The sequence below is a fragment of the Poecilia reticulata genome, chromosome 13 (assembly GCF_904066995.2).
Source record: "Poecilia reticulata chromosome 13, P_reticulata-male-v2, whole genome shotgun sequence".
NCBI classification, from domain to species: domain Eukaryota; kingdom Metazoa; phylum Chordata; class Actinopteri; order Cyprinodontiformes; family Poeciliidae; genus Poecilia; species Poecilia reticulata.
In genome coordinates, this window is record NC_088842.1 from 23445578 (window position 1) to 23469095 (window position 23518).

Genomic DNA, 23518 nt, shown 5'->3' on the forward strand with positions numbered 1-23518 from the left:
CAAAGACAAGCTGTGCCACACTCATGGTTTTAGTTTCTTTCTAAGCAAAGTGTTTCTTGTTCTGCATACACAATTTTAAGACCTATTCTGTTACATCATAAGTTATCCAGGATTTTGGATGCTTCGGACTAAGCCTGTGCAAGTGAAAGTAGTCCAAGTTTGCAAAGACATTTGTGAAATAGATTTTAAGGTGTTTAAACCTAGAAATAGTCTTCGCTGCTTGAGGAGGTTAGTTAATCATAGTTTGATCAGAGGCAGAGAGGACCTGCATCGCCTTCAGCCCAGAGTCCATTATCAGCTTAAACCACTATGGAGTACAGGAGCGAGGTTGTGATTGATGACACCAAGAAGGGACTGCCAGAAACCAGAATGGACATATTTAGTATTCATGATTTGCAACTCAATCTTGGAGTTATTCTGAATTCTCTTTCTCTCTTCTCAGTCTTTTTTCTTCATGTATTTTTGCGTTTGTCACGCATTTGAGCTTTAAAAGTGGTGTTTTTACCCCCAACTAGGCATGGCTTAATATTCTGCTGACAAAGACAGAGGAGCGGCATGAATGTGAACGGAAATAAAAGTGTGCGGGTTTAGATTTTGCATTAAAAATCCCTGACAAGTCTGTGCTGCTATGTGAAAATGTACAGGTGTCAGCCTGCAGAAGAAATCTTTTTTTATGCTAAGTGCAAGAAGAGCAAATGATGTTAAAAAAAGATGAGCATTAAGAAAGTGAGAGGGGGAAAAATTGGAAACTATTATTGTGACATGATATCAAATGACTGAAATGTATAATTTACGGCTCTTAATTTGGCTTTAATCTATTTATAAACCAAAAGCACTACATGGCTTTTAAAAAAATGGCAAATGCAAAGCTTTGCATAATATAAAGGCTTATAAATAATCAAAATATCCCTCCCAGGCCTTTCTTTCTCAAACACAAGCTTTTATTTGCTTCCATTAATTAAACTTACTCAAAGAGAAACTGTCAGCAAACACAACAGATAACTCAAAGTGGGTACAGAACATACAAAATGTCATTGTTGTGGACGATAGACATCATTCACAGACGATGCAAGTCAAGCAGACGTTTGGAGGTCAGCAGCAGTTTACAAAGAACATGTGATGCATCATTAGCTCTTGCAGAAAATCCCTTTATTTCCGTTTGTATTATTTATTTTCTGCTATGTAGCTGACACTTTGAAAAACTGCCTCCAGCCTAATGAGGATTCAGCGTGTTCAGGCTTTGCTTTGCTCTGTGACAGAGCGACGTTTCGATAAACATCTAAATGTTTTCTTCTGTGGCGCCTAAAGGGGGAGTGATGATGTATTCAGTTCTCAAGATATTAGATTTCAGGATAAGTCGAGTTTTTAGAAAAAATAGTGGGGAAAGTTAGAGACACAATCACAAACGGAGCTTAATGGATTAAAAGCAGTGATTTAAGCAATCTGAAATCATTGTCCAAAATACCTTTAATGTCTTTTTTTAAGCTTTAAACATGCTACTCTTGAACAAGAACATTAAATGTCACATCAGTTTTTAGAGTAACTAAACCCCAAATCAACTATTCTTTGCATATAAGGTTGCTTTTTAAGGTTGTTGTGATAGTGACATTTTGTGTACGTTTGTTCAATTCTTAAATATTTTGCCTAAACTGTTCTAGTGATGCTCTCTTCGGGTTGAAGGTAAGCTAAACCCTGGACAGGTCGCCAAGGCTCTAGCTAAAGTTATAATGATGATGGTGATAATGAAGAATAGCCAGATGTTTTATAAACGCATTACGGAAGGATTTGAAAACTTGCTCTTGTTTCTGGTTTAAATTCTGAAACGAAAAGCCAAACCTAACCTTGAGCTAGTTTTTTAATCGTCTCCCTCCCTGCTGGTAGTTCTCGTGTGGAGACATGCAGCCCCTATCAAACAGATCTCCAAACGGAAGCACTTATCTGTGACTGCACATGCATGAAATAGATTCTGCTTTTGCACAACACAGTGCCCAACATCTCATAAAGATTTGAGTGACTAGCATTGATTTTTACACATATCAGCCTCCTCTAGTCAGGGAAGCCTTTATCTAATGACATGCTCTGCTCAGCTTATGCTATTTTTGTCTGATGTGCTATTCTAAGTCCCATCTCCCGACAAGATAAGTGTGCTGGGTAGGGCAAGCGTTTGGTTGGGTCCGCGTTTCATCACCACGCTGATTAATTCTGTCAATGAAAATTGGTGCAAATGTGTGGAACAGAAAGATAACAAGATGATGATCATGTGTTTTTGTGCAGGCGTGCATATTACCATTATGTAAAGCCTTCTGAATAAGATGAGACAGTGCACAAGAAATTGTATTTGCCCTTAATTTCAGCAAATCACCCACAAAAATCAGGTTTCTAATTCACTCTCTCTCGTTAAAAATGTATTTGATTCAGGAGAAGCTGGAAAATTGGGAGGCATTTTCATTTGTAGCTTGAGTCATGTTATACTTTATAAAGGTTTTATAAAGAAATAATTACATTTTTTGGTATTCTTTTTGTTTGGGATGAATGATTACGCAACAAAAAACTTTAGATGTTCTGATTCCAGCCCAAGGTACTAGTTCTGAGTCACAGTTAAGGATTTTAGAAGAGACTGGTCTCAGCATCCCTGATGTTCCACATTTACTATATAATTCAGTCTATTCTCCTTATGATCTCAGTACACTGAGATCTGTACTGTTCTCAGGTTTCCCCATATGTTGTGTGAGAGCAGCAGAAACCATTGGCGCTTAAAGTTACAGTGCTCAAAGAAAATCAAATAGTTTACAAAGTAGGAGAAATACTTCTGTCCACCCATCAAGAACTACAAATGCATAACAACATTGTACTTCAATAATTTCATATTAGGAGAACAAAAATTATTGAGACTGCAGTTAAAAGTTTTGAGCTTAGTATGTATTTAAGAACAAATAAGCTATTCATGCTTTAGGTGACGTATTGTTATTGTAGGTGTTGTTGGTGTTATTGTTAACTGAGTTGGGGCAAAATATCAAAGCTGTCCTGGAAACCTCCAGCTGGATAAAATATCTGTTATGGACAAGAAAAATTAAAGCACATTTTAATGTCAGTGTCATGTGTTTGTGAACAAACCGAACTATTGCCATCAAACAATGACAGTTCTTTGAACTTTTACAAAGAAAACTTACCAATTCCTTCAAAACTCTAATTTTAATTTTAAAGGCTTTTATTTTATCACTGCTGAAAATCAAATTAAGTTTAACGATGGTTTTGTTTTCAATCAACTAATGTACATATTTAGATCTACGGCCTGTTTTAAAATTCAAGCGTTTATGAGAGGCCCTTATATATGTTCACATATTTAGGATTTATTAGCAGAAAATGAGAACTCGTCAAAATAATGAAAAATATGCACTACTTTCAGACCTCAAATAATGCAAACAAAACAAGTTCATATTCATTTATAAACAACAATACTAATGTTTTAACTCAGGAAGAGTTCAGAAATCAACATTTGGTGGAAAAACCATGAGGTTTATAATGGGGTTCAGTGCAGTGATTTCTTAATTTTTTCCATATATATATACATTATATGTGCATATATATACACTCATACATATATGCATGTGTGTGTTTGTGTGTCTGTGAACCTTTGTTTCATCTCTGTAAGAACAGAAGAGGTAGCGTCTAAAGATACAGCTAATGGTAGTGGTTCTCCCTCAGGGCCATCACTCACTGCAGTTCTAGGAAAGAGAGAGGAGCCGCGGGCCAGCAGCCATTAGGAAAACCTCTGACTTCATCTGCAAAAAAAGACTGTGCAAGCACTTTTGCTCTGTCCCATTTAACAGAAATACAGTTGTGACAGTGAAAAGCCACTGACCAAATGCTCTTACTATCAGCTTGTAATGGAGAGCGCCATCTTGTGGTGTCATCTGAATGTTACGAATGGAAGTTTGTGTGGAAAGTTAATGTTGGAGTCGTAGTCTACAGAAAAAGAGAACAAACCTATTGAGAGATTTTCCTGTGATTTTCAACAAAATGTATGGCATATGACTTTTCAATAACTATTTGGTCATCAGTGACACGTGAATGTACCTACAGATAAAATAATATTTTTACAAATCCTTCAGTTTTTCCTCATTAAAGAAATTGAGATTACTGATAAGTGTATTGATTTTACATAACAGTATCATTAATATAATGCCAACATTTAAAAGATATTTTGATGCTTTTCTCAACATTTTGCAGACCACATGAACTTTTCATGGCACAGAATAAAAGCCTGAGCTACTTTGTTTTGTTGACCTCCAACTTCAGATTAACACAAGGTTTGTTTTTCTAAAGTCCATTCAGAAGCAATCAAAAATTCATGAATGTGAACAAACATAAAACCAGGACATCAAACAGCAGGTAAAAGTTCTCAAAACCTTATCAATTATTCAGTAACGCAAGTTCAAAACACAGAAGCTTTTGATCAGATGACGGTGATGTTTTGAGGAGTTTGGCAGAGAACTGGACACAGATATGTTTTTTTTTTCTAAGATAAGAATAAAGCAGAATCTATTAACCCATTAATTCAATCATACACACAAACTGCTTTCTCAAAGAGACTTTTTCAAGATTGCTTTGACCTTCTTACAGACGCTGGTAGTTATCATCGTCACTACCTCAGCAGAGCAGAAGACACAATGAACCATTTCTCTGTGATTTAACACATTTTTCTGACCCTTTTGCAAAACATGAAGTGGATGACATCTGTATCATCCAACATAGATGTCATAAAGTCTACACTCCATGAACTCCAACAGAAATCACCTTTTCATAACTGTTGGAAGCTACTTACATCACTATGAATCTACTGAAGCACATGTTTCACTTTACTTCTCAAAAATCAGTCTGCAGGCTGTAATGGTATCATGTCTGTGTTGTTCTTTACCAACATGGACGCAAGTTAAGGATGTAAGATTTTTAATTAGTAATCAGGGTCAAATTTCTTACCAACATAAAATGTAAAGTACAACTCAAAATATGTGTGTTTTTATAACCAAGTTTTAACTAAAAATAAAACCATGTTCATCCAGAGGTTTTTTTTTACTGAAAATCCAATTTTGCTGCACCCAAATCCGCTTTTATTCGTTCTTAAACGGATAAAATATAGCAAGTACTTTGAAACAAACAGACCCGAATCTTGTTCTTATTACTGAAAATACTGTATTAAAAGAAAAAACTATTTTAAATTTAATACAATAAAGAATCATCTCCCTTTTAATACAGCAAACGTGTAAATTCTGCTACGGCATATTAGGACCATAGGGGGAAAAAAAGTATTGCATTTCTGCTAAAAAAAAAATTGAGAGCAATCTCAGAAATTTTCTAAAACCAAAAAAATTACATTTTTAGATTAGTATCAGATATTTTCTACAAAAAACTCTGAAATTTCTGAATTTCAATTGTCAAAAATGTTCAAGTTTTCTAGAAAATTTCTGAAATTAATCACAAACTTTCTGAGTTTTTGGCAGAAACGTATTCCTTTTTCTATCTACAATGGCCCTAATGCACCGTTGTAAAAATCCCTTCCAGGTTATCAGGCTTCTTTATTTGCTTGATTTTAGGTTGTTGTTTTTGGCCTGTGGCTACATTTGAGTCCACAGTTTTGACCTATGTGGCCAAAAGTTTGGACACCCCTGACCTAATGCATCTCGGAAACGTTAACTTTATATCTGGTGACCGTCACTGTATTTTTGACTGACTCGGTCACACTACATGTGATACCAGTAGTCCTGCTCTCTTGCTCTCGTTCTAGATGTGGCAGGTCTTTCTTCCAACCCTTCTCTGGTCTGCTTGTGGACCAAGTTATATCCAGAAAAAAAAAATCATTCTTCTTTCTGGCTATTGAACTGGGTTTGTACAGTTTTTAATTTTATAACTCCCAGAGAGCAAGCCACTTAGACTGTGTTCTGTCACTTGCAGTCCAATCTGGTGACAAAGTACATTTGTGACTTGGCAAACAGTGGCAAGGAAGAACTCCCCTGCAGGAAGAAACCTTGGGAGGAACCAGGCTCTCTGGGGTGTGCCCCTCCTCCTGAGGGCTGGGTCGTCATAGCAGAGAGGGCCACTCCTAAAAACAGACAACAAAATATTGACATGTAGTGAGGTGAAATAAACTAACCAGCTTCACGGTGTGGATTGTCTTACCCTCCTCTGGTAGACAAGGATATAAGACTCCTCTCTACACATCTCAGAAACGACTGTTCCATTTGTTTCCATCACATAAATGTCATTAAAGTGGAGCCATCGATCGTTTCCGTCCTCCAAGGACTGCTCTGGGTGTAGCCCATCGCTCACGTAGTGTCCTAAAAGAAAAAGAATAGATGAGAACTTTGGGATTTAAAGAATGGCCAAGTGTCTAGGCTTTTTTTTTAGCTTAAAATTTGAAGGTTAAATTTAAGCTCTAGTCAAATTAAAACAAAATTAGACAGACGTAAGATGTTATCTGACCTGTCTTTGCTGAAGATCCTACATGGCTGATGACGCTGACCAGGCTGTACTGTGAAGATTCAGAGGCAAAAACTGTGAGCGTCACACACAACTGTCCTGTCACAATCACACATTATCCACACAGTACCTCTCAATTTTTGGTTTTGTACAAATCTGTGTACCTGGTGGCCAGCTACTGTCATCTCCCTGCACAAAATGATGGGGTCCTCCAGTTTGATCATCACCAGGTTCTCTGTGAAAGTGAACCTCTTTAGTTGCAAAATCAAATATCTGTAGATGAGAAACTGATGCTTTAGACTTTATTGTACAGAAACACATCTAATAACTTCACATTTTGCAGACGACATTTAGAAAAAGATGTTGCCACTCACTTGGGAAGGGTCAGAAATCTAGACTGCAGAACTGATTTATTTCCTCCACACTCGCACTTAAACTCTAGCTGTCTTTCCTGTGGATAAAACAAACTGAGTTATTTACAGCACAAAAACCACAAAGAATCATAAATACATTGTCTGAATGATGGGTGAATTAAATGGATGAGTTTCTTATACCTTCTGGTGCATGTTGAGCATGTTCTGCACTGAACCTCCAGCAATCAGGTCCAGAGAGAGCATGATGAAACCCTCCTCTCTTATGGATTTAACACCACAACTGCAGATCAAAGGTTCACACAGGTAAGAAGCAGAAAATATTACACTTGTTTCCTATTGAGATAATAAACATTTCTCAGGACAAACAGGAAGAAATGTATGTTTAGTTCTGGGCAGAAGAGTGCTTTTACCCTTTGCACATCCTTGTGTTCCGCATTTTGAACTCTAGATGTGTCTGAACTGGGCACCTGTATCTTTTCCCTATAGTGGCCGCTGTCTTTGTCAGAGGGGGCAGCAGGTTCTTCATCTGATCCAACACAGCTGTCAGGAACTCATGGGCGTCCTAATCGCACCAGAACACGCAGAGTTAAATCAATGTCAAACCCTGCAGCCAGGTGAAACACAGATCCATGTGAAGCAGCTGACTAACTTTCATGCCTTCATATCCAAACTCCGGGGCCTGGAAAGAGAGGACGTTCTTAAACCTTATAACCACCTCCAGTTTCAATTTTGAATCAGGCGAGCCGTGACATTTCACAATGTCTAGGAAACATCTGGAAAATAAAGGCTGCTGTTTGACGTTGTCTTCGAATCACAGATCTCTCTATGTGTGTCTGTGAATGTGTTCTTGCTGCACCTCATGAGCTGAGCCTCGGGACACAGTGCCAACACGTCCTCCTGGGATTTGATGTCCTCCACGAACTTCTTGAGCGTAAGCAAGGTCTGCAGGCTGGCGTTCATGTAGCAGATCATATTGACGTTTGGGAATCTGATGCAAAAATGCACATAGTCACATTAGCATCATGGCGTTTAATGACAGAACATTTTCAGTTTCATTGTTCCTGGTGGTAATGTGCGTAATTACAGGTTGCAGATGTTTTTTTTACCCAAGTAACGTCGCATTCTGATGTTCCATACAAGTGGACTGGACCTGGATTGTAGTGAATCTGCACAAACACAAACAAATAGAATTGTTCAGTATAATTATAACAATTAATCTGTTCAGACTTAATGTGTCGTGGTGGAGGTACTTTGTGGGAACGTTGTGCTTCGAGGAAGTGTCCGCTTCTTTATAGCTCCTATACTGTTGCGTCTTAGTTTCCTTTAGAAGTTGGCTGTAAAGTGAAAAGAAATCTTATATAACAGAAAAACTTACGGTAATTCAATAGTGACTACAGTACTGGTATGTATTGGTATGTTTCACACCTTTTCATTTCTATATATTGAACTATGATTCATTTTAATGATTTCGTTCCCTACACACATGCAATACGGGCGAAGTGACTGCACTGCTTACACCTCAGTGTTAATCCTGTGAGGGATCTATGTACTAATTAGGTGACAACTGAAGCCAGTGGGTTCCACTGTATTTAATTTAAGGTTGAATGCTCAGCACATTTTTCTTGTTCTTATTTGTGAAACATTATCAAGGAACTAGAATCCTGAAGAATTACACAAAGATTAGTGATTGTCATGAGTCAAAATGTTGGACACGTTACAACCAGTCTGTAAGAACAGGAGTTGGTTACCTTCTCTTTTGATCCTGAGCATCATCATCATCAGTATCAGGATGCACTTGTATTATTCTCTGTCAGACAAACAACAAGCTCATTAGGATAAAAAAGATCAACCTGCAGAGCTACAGGAGAATCAAGTCCAAAATCAAGCATATAAAGTGCTAGATTTGATCAAACTTACCATGAAGCAATCAAATAGTCCCCAGAAATTCTTCTTCTTCCTCGTCTTCTGTTGTTTTTTCTCCTGAGACGAATAGCTTGTTTGAGTGGTTCCACTCGTTGGAAATCCAATATCTTTAAGCTTTGACGTAAAAACAAACAAAGAAAAAAAAAACAAATAACTAAATCAAATCACCAGAATAAATTCCAGACAGTCCAGATTTTTCCAAACTTCTACATTAGTTGTATGAATAGAAAAAGGGACTTACTAAATTGTACAAGCGCTGCAGCCAATAATTTATCCAGCTGTTGTTGTTGTTATTGTTGTTGTTCTTGTTGTGTGAGCCCTGATCGCCTTCAACTTTTTCACAAATTATGTGCTTTTTCTGTAAAAGACAAGGAAAAGGAACAATACAATACAATATGCAAACTGATAAAAACTGTCCTTAATGACTACCGTACATCCAAACAGAGAAATCTGGAGTGAATCTAATCTGTGAACAATATCAAAATTCTAGGAGAGAAAGTTACATGGTCAGCAACACAAACCTTATTTCGATGATGAAACATCTCTGGGTCCCTCTCGGTTTGTAAAATGCATCTTAACTCAAGTAAAAAGTGTCGCGTTTGAGTGGGGAAACTTCAGAGAATATTTTAAATCACCTTGTAGCACAAAGAACAATTCTACAAAGTAACTGTTGACATCAGTGGGCTTAACAACAAGAAGCACATTTCAAAAGTATACAACTTGTATTTAGAACTAAAATACTTTAAATATTTTTAAAAAATCAACAGAAACTGTACAAAAGTTGGAGAGTTTTTATTTTTGGAGTTACATAGAACTGTCTTTGTTTTTTAATGTTATTTCACCCAAATTTTACATTAAATCAAAGATTGTCATACATGAAATTCATTTAAGCTACTCGCATTTGAAAAATGTCAACATGTCGGATGGCAAACATTATGCGAAAAAGTATTTTTTTATTATTTTAATTTGTTTGTGGTAAATATTCACATTTTACCTGTCTGCATTGTGATAAATCTGCAGGTTCAATCAAGCTCTTTCTTTCTGATTTTATGTAACTTTGAAACAGCAACAAAAAATTTTAAATGATCACATTTTGAGACACAGGGGCTATCAGAAAGTCTATTAAATTCCTTTTCTATAAAATTTTTTTAAAATGAAAGATTTAAGTATTATGCTTAATACTGAACTAAGAATGTTGATTTCTGAACTTTAACTTATTAACTTTCAAATTATTCCGACAGTTCGCCTTTCAGAGGCATTCACTTTGCGACATCTAGTGGTGATAGGAAGAAAAACGGCTCTGTAGAATCCCAGAGGCGAAAGCGGAATGTTTGTCCTACACGGCTTACTGTCGGAAGTTGCTGTCATGTCGGCACCCTTGATAGTGAGTTATCCTTTAAACTTCTGCTAAACCCAGCGAGAAATGTGATATATAAAGAACAAAAAGTCAGGTTCAATCTTGGAGTGTGTGTTTTGTAGATCGGCCGTGTTTACTCTGAGCCAATTGTTTCGTTATAAACTGCTTTAAGTTAGGATTAGGTAATGGGTTAGCTAATGTCGTGGTAGTATGATCTCAGACAACAGGACTGTATGTTCCTTAATTCTTTTATATTGCTGAACACAGCACAGCGTTGTTGTTCTATTATTATATTTTCTCCTTTATTTCTTTATGTTTCCATTTCTACCAGCACAGTGTCTGTTCATGCCCTCTTTTCATAGATCGTCTGTCTCTTTCCAGTCTTTACATAGGTGCTGCCAGCGGGTTGCTGTCCTCCTCGTTGCTAGGCGACAGTGGGGCTCCAGCTCAGCATCTCCTGCTTCTGTCGTGTCCAAGTCTCTTGACTTCCTCGCACAGCGTTTCTATGATGTAGAGGCGCTCCTGAACTGGAAGTCCCGGATTGGGAAGGACCAGCTGCGAAAGAAGAACTTGTGAGACAAGCAAGGTTTTATGTGTCAAAGAGCTACATTTGGTACATTTTGAGCAACATAACAGTGGAACAATTAGAGTTTTTAAAAAACACTCAGTTCAGTTTTCAAGACAACGGGACAAATTAGCTTGGTACTATTATTTCTATGGGCCTACATATTAGAATGTGTGTACAGAATTTTTTCATAAATCCTTTTCATCAGAAAATCATTATTCCATCATTGTTGTAGTCCCTATTAAAAATGCAAACATATGAGTCTAAAGTAGAAATGTTTGATCAAAATGCACCGCACCAAATTTGGAGACGGTGCCCTTAATTTGGGGTTATGATAATTTGGACTTCTTTAGCCACAGGAACTGGACACCTTTCAATCACACTGCAAAAAACACAAAACCTTACCAAGTATTTTTGGTCTAATTTCTAATTCGCTTGAAATAAGACAAATAACTTGCAAGTATCTTTTCAGGATGATATAGTATAAGTCAGTTAGTTTAATTTAAATCAATAATTTCTTAATAGTGATGGAAATGTACTGATTCCACTGGCAGATTATTTTACTTGTAATATGTGAAAATGTCTTTTTTGTAAGTGAAAATTTGGCATTTGATCATTTCATAATTCATTAATGAATTATTGACTTAAATAAGCTGCTATATCTTGCTGAGAAGTTTGTTTCTGACTGACCTGTTGCTCCGAAGTTTCCAACTGCACTTTTAAACAGTAATTGTGATGGGCTTTGCACCTTTAGTTTCCACACCGTTACTGAGATGTTTTTCACATCTGACAATATTCCCTAACAGCCAAATCTGTTGGAAGTATTGTAGTCTTCATTAAGACAACCAAAGCCAACTCTAACACTTTGTCCGGCATCTTCTGAATAGCAAATACTTGAGGAGTTTTTAAGATATGACCTTGCCAAACCTGGACTTTGGTAACCAAGTCATGCCTAATCCCATTTTCTCTTCTGTCTTTTACAGTTACTATGGTTACACCCACAAGCTTTATGGCCCAGACATAGCATCTGCATATTATATTCTAAATCTAGGAGGAGGCTTTAGGTAAGTGGCTCCTCCTCACATCCCTCTGCATTATTTTCAGTTGTTCTATAAATTCTTTGTCGGGTAACTGGATGTTTTCCACATTTACTACTGCTCCTTCTGATTAAATGTTTATTATGAACTTGTCAACACATATGGTGTGAAAAGGACCCACTGCAGGCCCCTGGGCCACAGGACATTTTTGAACCTTGAGACTAAGTTTACCAAATTCTTCTAATTCTTGATTTAAGTGATACAACCCAAATACATTTTTGTTGAAAATTCAGGTTTTTACTCCAAAAATTTAAGACATCTTTGTAGAAAAAAGATTCAAATTATTTAAGAAATTAGTTCCTTTGAAATTATTCTTTAAAGCTATAAATAAAGAACTATAACTTCTGCAACAAGCTGTTGTTCATATGGACACCTCACATATGAACTGCTTTTCGAATCATCAGCCTCCTCTCTCCGTTCATCATAACTTCTGTTACTTCTGCAGGTTTGTGGGCCAGTCCGAGTGGTTCCGCGCCGACTCAAGGGGCAAATTCAACTGGGATTTCCTGAACTACAAGGACACACCTGTGGAAGAAGTAGACATGAGTCACACCATCATCAACTACGTAGGACTGTCCAACCTGGGTAATATGCTGTTATGCAGATGATTCCTCTCTGCTCTTTAGTTTTTCGTAGTCACTGAATGTGTTGGTCCTGTTTTTGATTGGATTTATCAATACCTGCAGAGAGGCAACCTGTGCGGACTCTTAAGCTCCAAGGCTGTCCTGAGGTGGACGACTGGTTCCTGGCAGGACTCCACAAGTTCCAGGACTCTCTGGAGGAGCTGGACATCTCTCAGTGTCCGAGGATAACCGTGGGCGGCCTGGCTGCTCTCAGGAATCTCAGGTGAGCTCTATACTCAGTGCATCCTACAGTCTGCAGCGCGGTGGTCCAAACCTTTTTTTTTTATATTCCAAAATTACCAAGACATATCTACTCTTTTTCTTTAACTAAAATAATCTTAATCTGCTCAACAATAAACTAAGCTTATGAATTTCTTGTAGGAAAAGAATATTTCAATCATTGTAGATCCAAAGTTTTGCATATTTTCCTTATTAAAGAAAGGCATCCGGTTTGCAACTTCTTTTGGGTTCGATTGGAAAAAATATTTTAAAGTTGCTTATTCTCTGCATTAACAACAGGATTTGGGTCCCTTTTTCTCTGACATGACACAGTAAGTCGTAGCTCTGCAAACATAGATACTGCTCTTGACAAAACATACCCATTTGTAATTCACTTCTTTAGGACGCCAGTCATATAAAGAAGTTGATTAAACTACACAGTAACTGAATTTAATCATGTTTTCAAATTTATTGGTATTTATTAAGAAATGTAAATATGAAAATAAGAGTATCATAAATATAATACTCCCCCTGAATAAACAGTAGAGAAAATAGTAAAAATGAAAACCCCGGCAATACGGTTGGTTTTGTTTTTATAAACATCATTTATTTGAATTTTTCTCGACAATGATTAATCAAACTTCTTGTCGTAAGAAATTTGTCAACATACTGATTAATGATATGATAAATGCAGAGCCCTACATGTTGTCTTATTCACTATGAAATTAAGGAAATAGAAAAAGTGTAATACTTAAAATGTGTGTTGTAGGTAACAGTTTCCATTGTAAGACTCTAATTTGGTGGTAAAAATGTTGCCTCAATTAAAAAAAACTCTCCATCTTTATAAGCCTGTGGATGCAGGTTGAATTCAGATCATTCTCACAATAGAGTTGCGAGCCAAACAAAACCAGTCCAGGATGCACAAATGGCCTTTACGTCACACTTTCAACACCATTATTCTAAAGCAAAGTAACTAGTTGTGTAATGATGCTCTCCTTTTTCTGTGTCTGTGTACTGAAGGCAGCTAAAGCATCTGAGTGTGTCCTCTCTCCCGAGGATTTCAAGTCCAGGGTTGGTGATCATCCTGCTGGAGGAGATGCTACCTCAGTGTCAGATCACAGCAGATGGCTACGACCTCAGTCTGCCTCAGGTTGGAGGGGAGAAGCCAGAGGAGCACCTGGAAGCAGAGGGGTAGTGGACCGATTACAGCGAGAATCACTGCAGGAAGACTTGGAGGCTTTTGGTGTTCTCTTCGTTTTTCAAAGAGTTCATGATAAGGTTATTGGATTGAAGAATCATGACATAAGTGCAGGACAAATAAGAAAAGCAAAAACATACAACAGATGTGGGAGAAGAAACGTGTCACACACAAGTTGAAATATATATCTGAATGCCCTGTGTATTTCTCAGTTTGTGAGTAAGGCTGCACATTGATCATGTAAATGTTCATATTTAGAAAATTTTTGTTCATGTCCAACTTCAATTTGCTGGGTCTTTGTCACTGAATGTAAAAAATGGGTGTACATAATAAAGATTTTATTCTTCAAAGTAAGGATTATTGTAAACCTCACTGTGTGTATTCTTTATATTTGACTTGCAAAAATAATAAACATACAGTATCTGACAAATCTATTTGAAACCCAAAATGCGGCTCAGCTTTTGGCAGTTGTCTAAAACTGAACTTTGGAGATTTTTACTTTATTTACCATCCTGTTCACTCCATCCATGGTGGTGAAATAAGATTCCTCAACCATCCAGTGGTTAATAGCTGAAATAAACTTGCTTCTATCACTTGTGATATTTATACTTTTATTTGCTCGTGGTACCAACAACTATGCCACATGTGATTTTGCAGTAAAGTAAATAACCTTAAATTAATTTCTTTATTTGCTTATATTCCTTTTGGTGTTTATTGCCTTTATTTGGCTGTAGCTATGATTAATTTCCTGTTTTAATATTTAATACTTTTATTTTGAAGGGACGACGTCCGGTCTAACTGGACTGACCATAAATAGTAACGTAGACGATAAAATGTATCTCGTTAGAAGCGGGCCCCTTGATAGAGGCGCAAGGTATGTGTGTATGATGTAAATTAGTACATGTCTTAAATATTGTGTAAATAAAACTGTATTTGCTTAAATGCTAAAACTGAAGTTATTTTTTGGTTGCAGCATTATTTTAAGTTATAAACGTTAAATTGGAAACGTAAATGGTTGTAAAAGTATGTATTTTTGTTGTTGTATTTTGACTTGCACTTTTTTCAGTGCATACATTCCTTACGGTGAAACCAGGGATTAATGCTTATCAATAAAGTCTCATCCTTCACGTGGGGGCGGGAAGGGCATGATGCAAGTAATATATTCATTCATTCTTTCATTCATTTTTAATGTATTTTAAATGCTATGTAGTTAATTGCCAATACAGTGTCCTGTGTGTACGTGTATGTATTTGTAATCTGCACTGTGGAAGCTTATATGAATGACTAAAGCCCATAATCCAGTGTGAGCCTGTTCTGTAGCAGATATTCAACAAACTAATGAAGAGACCAAGAAATGAAATAAACAGTAATAGTCGCTTCTGCAATATCTTAATTGGCAGATGTGAAAATTAGACATTGTTAAAATACTGCTATGTTTGACTCATCTTATGTTCTACAACTAAATAAATTGGCGATACGTTTAATTGCAACTTTTGCTTATTAACGATGGGGTTAGTTGATATTAAGAGTTTTAGAGTACACTTTTTTGTAATAATGGAAGTGAACATCAGCGGGAACTAATGTCTCCTTTGAACGCGGTAGCGGTACACGCGGATGTAATTTTCTGACGGACAACAACAAGAGGGAACAGCTGGGTACATTTAAAGCGTCGGGTTCCTGTATATTTTCTCCGATTTAGCGATTTTTATTGAATGTCAACCAAAACAGTGTAGTGTTGGAGTCCTAGAAGACGGATAAATGTCTGAACCATCAGGTAGGACGGCTGTCTGATCCAGAAAGGAGACACAGTTACTGTTTTATCCCGACATCTTTGTCCCTTTAAAACAAGAGTTTCGAGTTTAACAACATCGTGATTTCATTTCCAGAGTCCCCTAAAAAAGAAGAACAAGAGGAGCAGGCTACAGCTGAACCCGAGGTGGGAGTCACTTTTTTCTTTCAGCTTTGAGTTGTTTTTTTTAGCTGCTGTCGTGTAGTGAGACCCAGACGATGGTTAGCGTCATAACAAAGAGCTGCTCTGTTTCTGGCTCATAGCAGTCACCAATCAGTGAACTGTTTCTACAAGTTACACGTTGTTTTCTCTGCAGGACCAATCGGACGACAGCAGTGAAGACGAAGCTACAGGAGAAGCAGATAGTATGTTTAAATATACTGCATACACTCATATACATTGGTGGAGAAAATACTCAAACGCTGTATTTTAGTACAGTACTGTAGCAAAAATACCACATTAACATTTTTACTTGAGTAAAACTAAGTGTTTGCTTTTAAAAAATACTTCAAATATTGAATGTAAATCTATCTATTCTCTAACGTAATGTTCTAGAATATCATTAACTGTGAATACTATCAGTATACTTTCTTCAATACATCAATAATGTGCCATTTTAATGAATGATCATCAAGATAATCCTGGTTTTTATTGTGTTGGCTCTCTGGGATACTGTTTACTTGTGAGTTTATGCATCAGACTTTCAGCAGTTAAATACCTGTGAAAGTTTTTATTTAACCAAAATCAAAACCATTGTGTAATTTTAACTGCAATAAACACATTCAAGTAAAAGTTGTCTGCTTGAAAAAAAGGGGCATTAATCACACTTAACAGGGAATATTCACTGAGTCAATAGTGAACAATATCTTAATTTCCTGACACCATTTTCTAAACTTGGACCAGAGCCACATGGAGTCATTTTTGAACAGGTTAACTTAAATTAGGCTTTGATTACTTTCAAACTTATAAATAACAACAACAAAAAATGTAATGTGTAACACAACATATTATAGAAATTTAGTGACACTTGATGTGAAAACATGAATAAACTGATCTTGTTTTTCCTTTTCTCTCCTGTCCTTTCCAGTGGACTTCCTGCGCGGCCTCTTCTCCAGTGCGCTGGGATTGGGCTCTTCAGAGAAGGTTCTGGATGAGTTGACTCTGGAGGGCGTGGCCCGCTACATAAACAGCGGCAAATGTGAGTTTTATTATGTTTTACTTTATTTCTGGGCATTTGCAAGGTTATAAACTCACTGAAAATGATAATAATAATAAAAAATATATATTTAATCTGAGTACATTCATCCAGATAAAGAAAATAAGATTTAGAGAGTGCTAAACTATTCATTAATGGATTCATGACTGAATCATGAATCGATTTATCATGAATGTTTTTACCTGTCTCTGTCATAGGTAAAAACATAATTTGCATGGTTGGAGCAGGAATATCAACATGTAAGTATATCCCATTCATTTTGAGAGCATAAAGCATTTATTGATTATTATTAAACAATTTTTATCCTGTTTGAGTAATTTCTCGTGATTTCTTTCTGCACAGCTGCTGGGATCCCGGATTTTCGCTCTCCAGAAACCGGTCTCTATGCAAACCTGCAGAAGTACAACCTGCCTTACCCGGAAGCCATCTTCCAGATCGATTACTTTAAGGTCTGTTCAAGATTTAATCTCATCTCTCAAAACAGTCACATGTGAAAAGGTAAGAATTTTTCATAATTTCATCACAGAAACATCCAGAACCATTCTTCGCTTTGGCCAGGGAGCTGTACCCAGGACAGTTTAAGGTACAATACGCAGCCTGCAGATTGGGAAAAGCCAGTCCTTACCAAATACTCAGTTGTGTTTTACTCTCATGCTTGGTTTTAGCCCACAATCTGCCACTACTTCATAAAGATGCTGAAGGACAAAGGGGTTCTGAGACGATGCTACACACAGGTGGGGGGAAAGAAAGAACATGTTGCTGCACACAGAGTAATTCAAATTACTTTAAGTTCCTGTATCCATGTTGGTGTGCATGTCTGTTCAGAACATCGACACCCTGGAGCGAGTCGCAGGGCTGGAAGGAGACGATCTGATCGAAGCACATGGAACGTTCTACACTTCACACTGTGTCAAATTCCTCTGCAAAAAGGAGTACAACCTGGACTGGATGAAAGGTGCTGCGACGTTTCTGAGCTCCTGTGATCTCCTGAGATTTGAGATTCTAATTTTGTCTGTGTTTTAGAAAAAATCTTTTCTGACGAGATTCCAAAGTGTGAAAAGTGCAGCAGTTTGGTCAAACCAGGTCAGTCTGTCATTACGTTTGTTCATTTAAAATTTAGTGTTATTCGTTGTAGTACTGCAAATTTTGTTGCTACATCACTGATTTTATTTCTGCGTCCAGAAAGATCCCAGATTTTGCCTCACCATTTGTCCTTATCTCACTTTCCTCAGATATAGTTTTCTTTGGAGAGAACCTGCCAACCCGTTTCTTCACTTCCATGAAAATGGTGAGCACATAACGGTGATTTGTTCAGGATTTAACCTCTGCAAAAACATAAACAAATTAATGTCTCACCTTTGTTTCCCTGTCAGGATTTTCCTCGATGCGATCTCCTCATAGTAATGGGCACGTCTCTGCAGGTTCAACCGTTTGCAAGTTTAGTCAGCAGGTACTCCACATCTAGTCTGAGTAGCATTTATAATCCGATTGTGTAATGTAACTTATGTAGTCATTTCTGAAACTGTCCTGCTTTGGTTTTCTTGTTGGATTCTTTCATCTTCCGTTTTTGTCATCTAGGGTTTCAAAAAGCTGCCCTAGGTTGCTCATTAACATGGAGAAAACAGGACAGGTGAGTCTTTACCGCTCCATCACCTTTACATACCTAGTTTCTTCACACTGCCTTGTCTAAGCCTCTGCAGCTGGAAAGGTTTATTTGTTTCTGTCTGCAGGCAGATCCGATGTTGGGGTTGCTTGGCTTCGGAGGAGGGATGGACTTTGACTCAGACAAGGCGTACAGGTGATGCTGAGATTCTGTCATATTATTTGATAAAAAGGTTTTGATGTTGATTCCTACCTGTTGAGGATACTTTTATTTTTATTAGAGGTGATTTGAGAAACTGACAATTTCCAGATTGACCAGACAGTTGGAAACATTTTACATGAATTTTGATTACTGTCATAAGTTGTGTTATATTTCTTAAAAACAAACTGTATTTATTAACCATTACAATAAAACTTACAATTCTGATCAGTGCATCTTTGCTTCTGATCCTAATTATTCATGTCTTGGTTTCTAGATGATTGGTATTGTTTAACCACCAGGGGGCAGAGAACTATCATGCATAATTTAGGTAGAAATGACTGAATATAAATGTCAGAATGGCATCCTGAGAGTAACCGCATTGCATCCTGAAAGAATTGCCATCAGTGTTTTTTCTATTTTTCTCACATGACGGCAAGAATAGAATACAGGTATATATTTTATTGTCCCTAAAGGGAGATTTGTCTTGGACATAGTTCTACACAGTTGCAAGTAAAAACATTAAAACACCACAGACTGATGAAACACAGACTCAAATCAACAGTGCATCAAGTGGTTTGTATAGGTGTTGGTGGTGAAAAGCAACGTGCCAAGTTGCTGATGTGCCGTGGAAAAGACTTGATTGAGGCTGGAACAAATGACAGTTTCAGTCTGTTGGTCCCACACTGTGGCGCCCTCAGTCTCCTTCATATTCAGTGAACTGTGGGTGTTCATAGTCACATTCTCATCACTGCTTGTTCATTTATGGTCTGTCTGGGTTCATAGTGTTTCAGGATGATTATTTTTATGATGGCTATATAAATGTAAGCCTGCCACTAAATTGGACGGTTAAGTTGCTAAATCAGGCTGTGATCCAGTACCGTGTAATGCTTTTCAGAGTGGCGCCGTAAGAAGAACTCACCAACTAGATGCAATCTTAGTCTTCTTAGAAAGTACTCGTATAATCTGTACTGCAGTTGTGTGTACAGAAAGTCAGTGCTACGTAGTTACTTCTATCATCAGATTAACAAGTAAAAAATAAATAAAATTTCCAGTTTTAATTTTAGAGTCTGAAAGACAGACGTATGTGTGTACAGCTATTTATCTGCTTTGAATTGTTTTGTTATTTGGTTTATTTGTACCAAGAGATTTTAAGATAACCACTTTGCAATTAATGAAAATAACATCAAGGATCAACATTGACATATATGATTTTAGATATACTTAAATATTTGTTCATTGTATATTTGGGTTGGGTTTTCTTGTTTGTTTTATGCTCTTGTGAAAAAGTTTGTTTTCTGAAACGGTTTGTTAAATCTGTGGATTTAATAATAAATCCACAGAGATAAACAAAAGTGCAAGGAAAATCAAAATTTAACAACGATGGATTCATTAAAGACAGATTGTGTTTTGTGGTTTGTTTTGTTGCGATGGGATATGAAAGCCTGTCTTGAAATCATCTCAGCATCCAACATGTCTTATTTATTCCTCGTTTCAGAGACGTAGCTCAGATCAGTACGTGTGATGACGGCTGCTTGGCTCTCGCTGACTTGCTGGGTTGGAAGGTGAGCCACGCAGTTTTCTCATTGAAATCTGGTATGCCTGCAGCTTTGCAGTGTTTACAGCTGAGCTCCAGCAGTAAAGAATGAACACATAATCATAAAGCTGCTGTGCCACTGTTTACCTAAAATGCATTTCATGTGGGTCTAACTATGGACAAATGAAGAGCATTTTGTGAAACATCAAGTCTTGTCATATTCTTTTGTACAATGCATGTGTATTAGGATGCAAATGTGTGAAATTTAAAGTGTTTTACTGTATAATGACAGAGTATGCTATTTTCAGTGTGGTAGGATTCTCTCATCCTCCAAAGTTGAATATTTGTGGCTCATTACTTGTAGATTTTTCTGTTCAAAATTATATAAATTATTGCGGAAAACCTGCCTGTTACCAGATTTTTTGATAAAGCATATTTCTAAAATGCTAAGTCCGGCTTTGGAAGCTGAAATTCTTTGATCCAATGATATTTGTTGTCCTTTACACAGCAGTCAATCCAGCAGCTCCATTCATTTCCCTTGGAACTGATTGACTGAATTACAAGAAATTACACCTAAATAAGAAAGACTACAGATGCTAGCATCTGCTGTATTGCTAAAACCACTGTGTGTGTTAATGCATATTAAAATATATTTAGTGTTTGAACTGTTAAAATAAGCAGTTAAAACCATTTTTAGAGGTAAGTCTCAAGTATTTGTGGATTTTAGTTGCTTGTGAACGGCTGTTTTATGGAGATTTTATAGCACTAGCTCTTATGTGTCATATAACTAAATCATAAACCTCATGCTAGCTGGAGATGGCTTCTCTTGAGCTACAATATGAAAGACAATACTAGGGATCTGTTAACTTTAAGCTGCGTAACTTCATGCTACATAGAAACACATTTGTTTGACACCATAAAACTTATATTTCTTACTTTTTGGTGCTCATTTCTTCTCTAATATGTTTCTTTTCTGTATTCATTACTGTTTTGTTTTCCACATCCGCCCAGGTGGAGCTAGAAGAGCTTGTGAAGAAGGAGCACGCCAGGATCGACAGCGAGGACAATCAGGAGAGTCCCGGAGGAAGCAAAGGAGCTGCAGGCAAAGGCGCTTCGGCTTCAGCTTCAGCTGAACCAAAATCCAAAGCAGAGGAGTGACCTGCACTTAATTAACAAAACAAAAGCAGTGACACAGTTTAAAGCTTAACCAGAGGCTAATATATAAGGGTTTGATGTTCGGAAATGAAGCTCTGTTGGGTTTCTCTAGCTGTATATTCTCAGATCTGAGGATGGTTCTTTTCCTGTAATTATACTTTTGTTTATATCGGTCATTTTGCACTTTACTAACGTCTCTATATTTTCCACAAGCTTCTATTTGCCCCAGCTGCAGATAACATTTTCCCTCTGATCAGTTTAATTTCGTTGTATGTAGATTTTAGCCCCATGCATTCCTTCTAAGCATAAACGACTCTTAATGATTGACGTGTGCTGACGAGCTGCATTTTAATGAGAACTGGATTTGGATTTGAGATAACAAGGTTCTGTTAGGTGGCCTAACATTCCCTCCCCTCAAACTAAAAGCGGTTCATCTGATAAAGCTGTCACAATGTTTCCGTAAGAAAACTAACTTCCTGACCTGGTTGGTAAAAATTTTTATACATTTGATAGACGGTTTACTAGAACCATCACTGGTTTTTACTTTTGTTCAACTTTTAGTCATTTTATTTTAATTGTTTTGTCATTTATGCAAAACTATAAGACAGATAATATTTTTTGTGTAATGTTCATCTTGGAACAGCAGAAAGAATTGGAAGCAGTCATTTTTCAGTCGAGCTCTTTGCTAGTTTATTTTCAATGGCCAGTAAATTTAGATTCAAAGCAACATAAAAAGAAAAAAAAAATCAGACGTGATTCCTACGGAAAAAATGCTGAATGAAAGATCTCTGAAGCAATGTGTTAAAAAATAAAATAAAATACTCACCTGGACTTGAATATGTTGACATGTACTAATTCTAACAACCAGTGCAAATTCCTGCAATAAATGTTTCCCTTGTTAAACTGATCAAGTTCACTTTTGTGTCAGAGAAGTGTCATTCTATTTTCTTCTTATGAATGCAGTTGATTAAAAATGATAGTGGAAATGTCAGACTGAAACTCTCGTTACCGCACTTTGCTCCGTCTGTCATTCACCTGCCTAATGACGATTTACTCAGGATTTCCTCCCCCTTAGAAGTTTAAACTCTGTACGATCGGGTCAAAGGTCATTCATACAGATATAGATTTAAAATCGTTTTTATTCAGTCAAGAAGTTTATTCTGAAAAGAAATCAGATTGGCATCTTTCAAAAGATATTAAAATGACGTAAAAGGAGAATGAAGTTAAAAATGATTTGTTGAGTTGAAGTCTTTAAGGTAGGAAGAACTACTTTCCATCACCCTAATCTTTTGCTCAGGTTCTCGGTCAGATTCAGGTCAGAACTCTGAGCTGCTCCAGAACATTAGCATTACTTCTCCATCAACAAATATCAGAGGTGAGCAGTGATCAAGTACATTTACTTGTGTACAGTTTTTGTTTTATTTGTACTTCACTTTGAGTAGCATATTTTTTGTTTTGTTTTTTTGGAAAAACTTTTTCTGATGCTTATTTCTAAAACTTTCATTTCATTCACAGTGATTCTTGTAAACATTGTGTGATAATGTTTGCGTTGCAGTTGGTTTAATTTATGACTGGCAAGTATATTCATATTTTACTTGTGCTACATTGTCTCTGCTCCCAGTTTCAGTTGTTTCTCTGCTGGATTCTGCTGAGTCCAGGTGGGTTTGAAGCAAAAACAAGCAGAGGAATGAAGCTACTGCTAACTGTATTCTTCTTTTATTGTGATAAAACAGGTAAGTAAATCCACAATTGCAGCACAGATGATTAGGGATGCTTCATCCGGAAGATTTATTTCCTTAATTTTGGGAGATCGGTGATCGGTCGATGCCTGCATGTGAAACAGATCTTCACATCTAATCAATCAAAAGTGGTTGACTCGTCTAAAAATCAACCACTGTCCTCTTTTGCTCTCCTGTGATCGAGATTTGACTGACAGACCAGCCCACAAGGTCATGTCTGCACGTTTTCAGCTAAAAATAGTCACACCACCATTACTAACATTTCAGGCAAAATTATTTTATCGTCCAAAAACGGTACTGGCAGGTCAAGCTTTTTAAAGATCGGTAATCGGCGCACGCCTACAAATAAGGTTTAATTTTTGTATTTGATGCTTTTGATCCTCCGGCGTGTTTAAACACAATCAGGATTTTTATGTAAAGAGGTGCAGCGTCCTCGGTGTTTTTTAAT

At 37.0% G+C, this 23518-nt stretch overlaps 3 protein-coding genes across 9 annotated transcripts; 2 read left to right on the forward strand and 1 right to left on the reverse strand.

Annotated features, from left to right (window-relative positions):
- Positions 1 to 5880: 5880 nt before the first annotated feature.
- On the reverse strand, positions 5881 to 9455 carry LOC103474862 (ubiquitin carboxyl-terminal hydrolase 37-like). 6 transcript variants are annotated; one of them, XM_008426121.3, is made up of 15 exons: positions 9296 to 9455; positions 9016 to 9132; positions 8769 to 8888; positions 8600 to 8658; positions 8102 to 8185; positions 7958 to 8017; positions 7708 to 7839; positions 7501 to 7624; positions 7262 to 7413; positions 7032 to 7131; positions 6852 to 6928; positions 6608 to 6712; positions 6481 to 6524; positions 6178 to 6335; positions 5881 to 6100 (listed from the first exon to the last, which is right to left on the reverse strand). In XM_008426121.3, the coding sequence occupies exons 1-15, from the start codon at positions 9314 to 9316 to the stop codon at positions 6080 to 6082; spliced, it is 1374 nt and encodes a 457-aa protein (XP_008424343.1). In that variant the 5' UTR covers positions 9317 to 9455; the 3' UTR covers positions 5881 to 6079. The 6 variants fall into 6 exon arrangements, with proteins under 6 accessions (XP_008424343.1, XP_008424342.1, XP_017163671.1 ...); XM_008426120.3 differs by having other exon boundaries at positions 6481 to 6529; positions 6642 to 6750; XM_017308182.2 differs by lacking the exon at positions 5881 to 6100 and having other exon boundaries at positions 6179 to 6335; positions 6481 to 6529; positions 6642 to 6712.
- A 595-nt stretch (positions 9456 to 10050) lies between these two features.
- dmac2 (distal membrane arm assembly component 2) lies at positions 10051 to 12643 on the forward strand. The gene is made up of 5 exons (XM_008426126.2): positions 10051 to 10158; positions 10513 to 10703; positions 11680 to 11760; positions 12239 to 12378; positions 12480 to 12643. The coding sequence occupies exons 1-5, from the start codon at positions 10102 to 10104 to the stop codon at positions 12641 to 12643; spliced, it is 633 nt and encodes a 210-aa protein (XP_008424348.2). The 5' UTR covers positions 10051 to 10101.
- A 1182-nt stretch (positions 12644 to 13825) lies between these two features.
- Positions 13826 to 22238, forward strand: sirt2 (sirtuin 2 (silent mating type information regulation 2, homolog) 2 (S. cerevisiae)). 2 transcript variants are annotated; one of them, XM_008426129.3, is made up of 16 exons: positions 13826 to 14707; positions 15720 to 15769; positions 15939 to 15987; positions 16710 to 16820; positions 17036 to 17077; positions 17181 to 17287; positions 17365 to 17421; positions 17504 to 17572; positions 17664 to 17793; positions 17862 to 17921; positions 18071 to 18126; positions 18212 to 18288; positions 18417 to 18468; positions 18569 to 18636; positions 20138 to 20204; positions 21188 to 22238. In XM_008426129.3, coding segments are annotated over exons 3-16 (1044 nt in total). In that variant the 5' UTR covers positions 13826 to 14707; positions 15720 to 15769; positions 15939 to 15986; the 3' UTR covers positions 21335 to 22238. The 2 variants fall into 2 exon arrangements, with proteins under 2 accessions (XP_008424351.1, XP_008424350.1); XM_008426128.3 differs by lacking the exon at positions 13826 to 14707 and adding an exon at positions 15428 to 15607.
- Positions 22239 to 23518: the final 1280 nt, after the last annotated feature.

Coding starts and splice junctions, on each gene's coding strand:
- LOC103474862 (XM_008426120.3), bottom strand. CDS start 9,316: ATGTTTCATCATCGAAATAAG. Junction 7,414..7,500: donor TTGGATATGAAGGCATGAAA/GTTAGTCAGCTG, acceptor TGGTGCGATTAG/GACGCCCATGAGTTCCTGAC. Junction 6,751..6,851: donor AGATTTCTGACCCTTCCCAA/GTGAGTGGCAAC, acceptor TCTCATCTACAG/ATATTTGATTTTGCAACTAA.
- dmac2 (XM_008426126.2), top strand. CDS start 10,102: ATGTTTGTCCTACACGGCTTACTGTCGGAAGTTGCTGTCATGTCGGCA. Junction 10,159..10,512: donor TCATGTCGGCACCCTTGATA/GTGAGTTATCCT, acceptor GTCTCTTTCCAG/TCTTTACATAGGTGCTGCCA. Junction 11,761..12,238: donor AATCTAGGAGGAGGCTTTAG/GTAAGTGGCTCC, acceptor TTACTTCTGCAG/GTTTGTGGGCCAGTCCGAGT.
- sirt2 (XM_008426128.3), top strand. Junction 17,422..17,503: donor TGTACCCAGGACAGTTTAAG/GTACAATACGCA, acceptor GCTTGGTTTTAG/CCCACAATCTGCCACTACTT. Junction 18,637..20,137: donor GACTCAGACAAGGCGTACAG/GTGATGCTGAGA, acceptor TCCTCGTTTCAG/AGACGTAGCTCAGATCAGTA.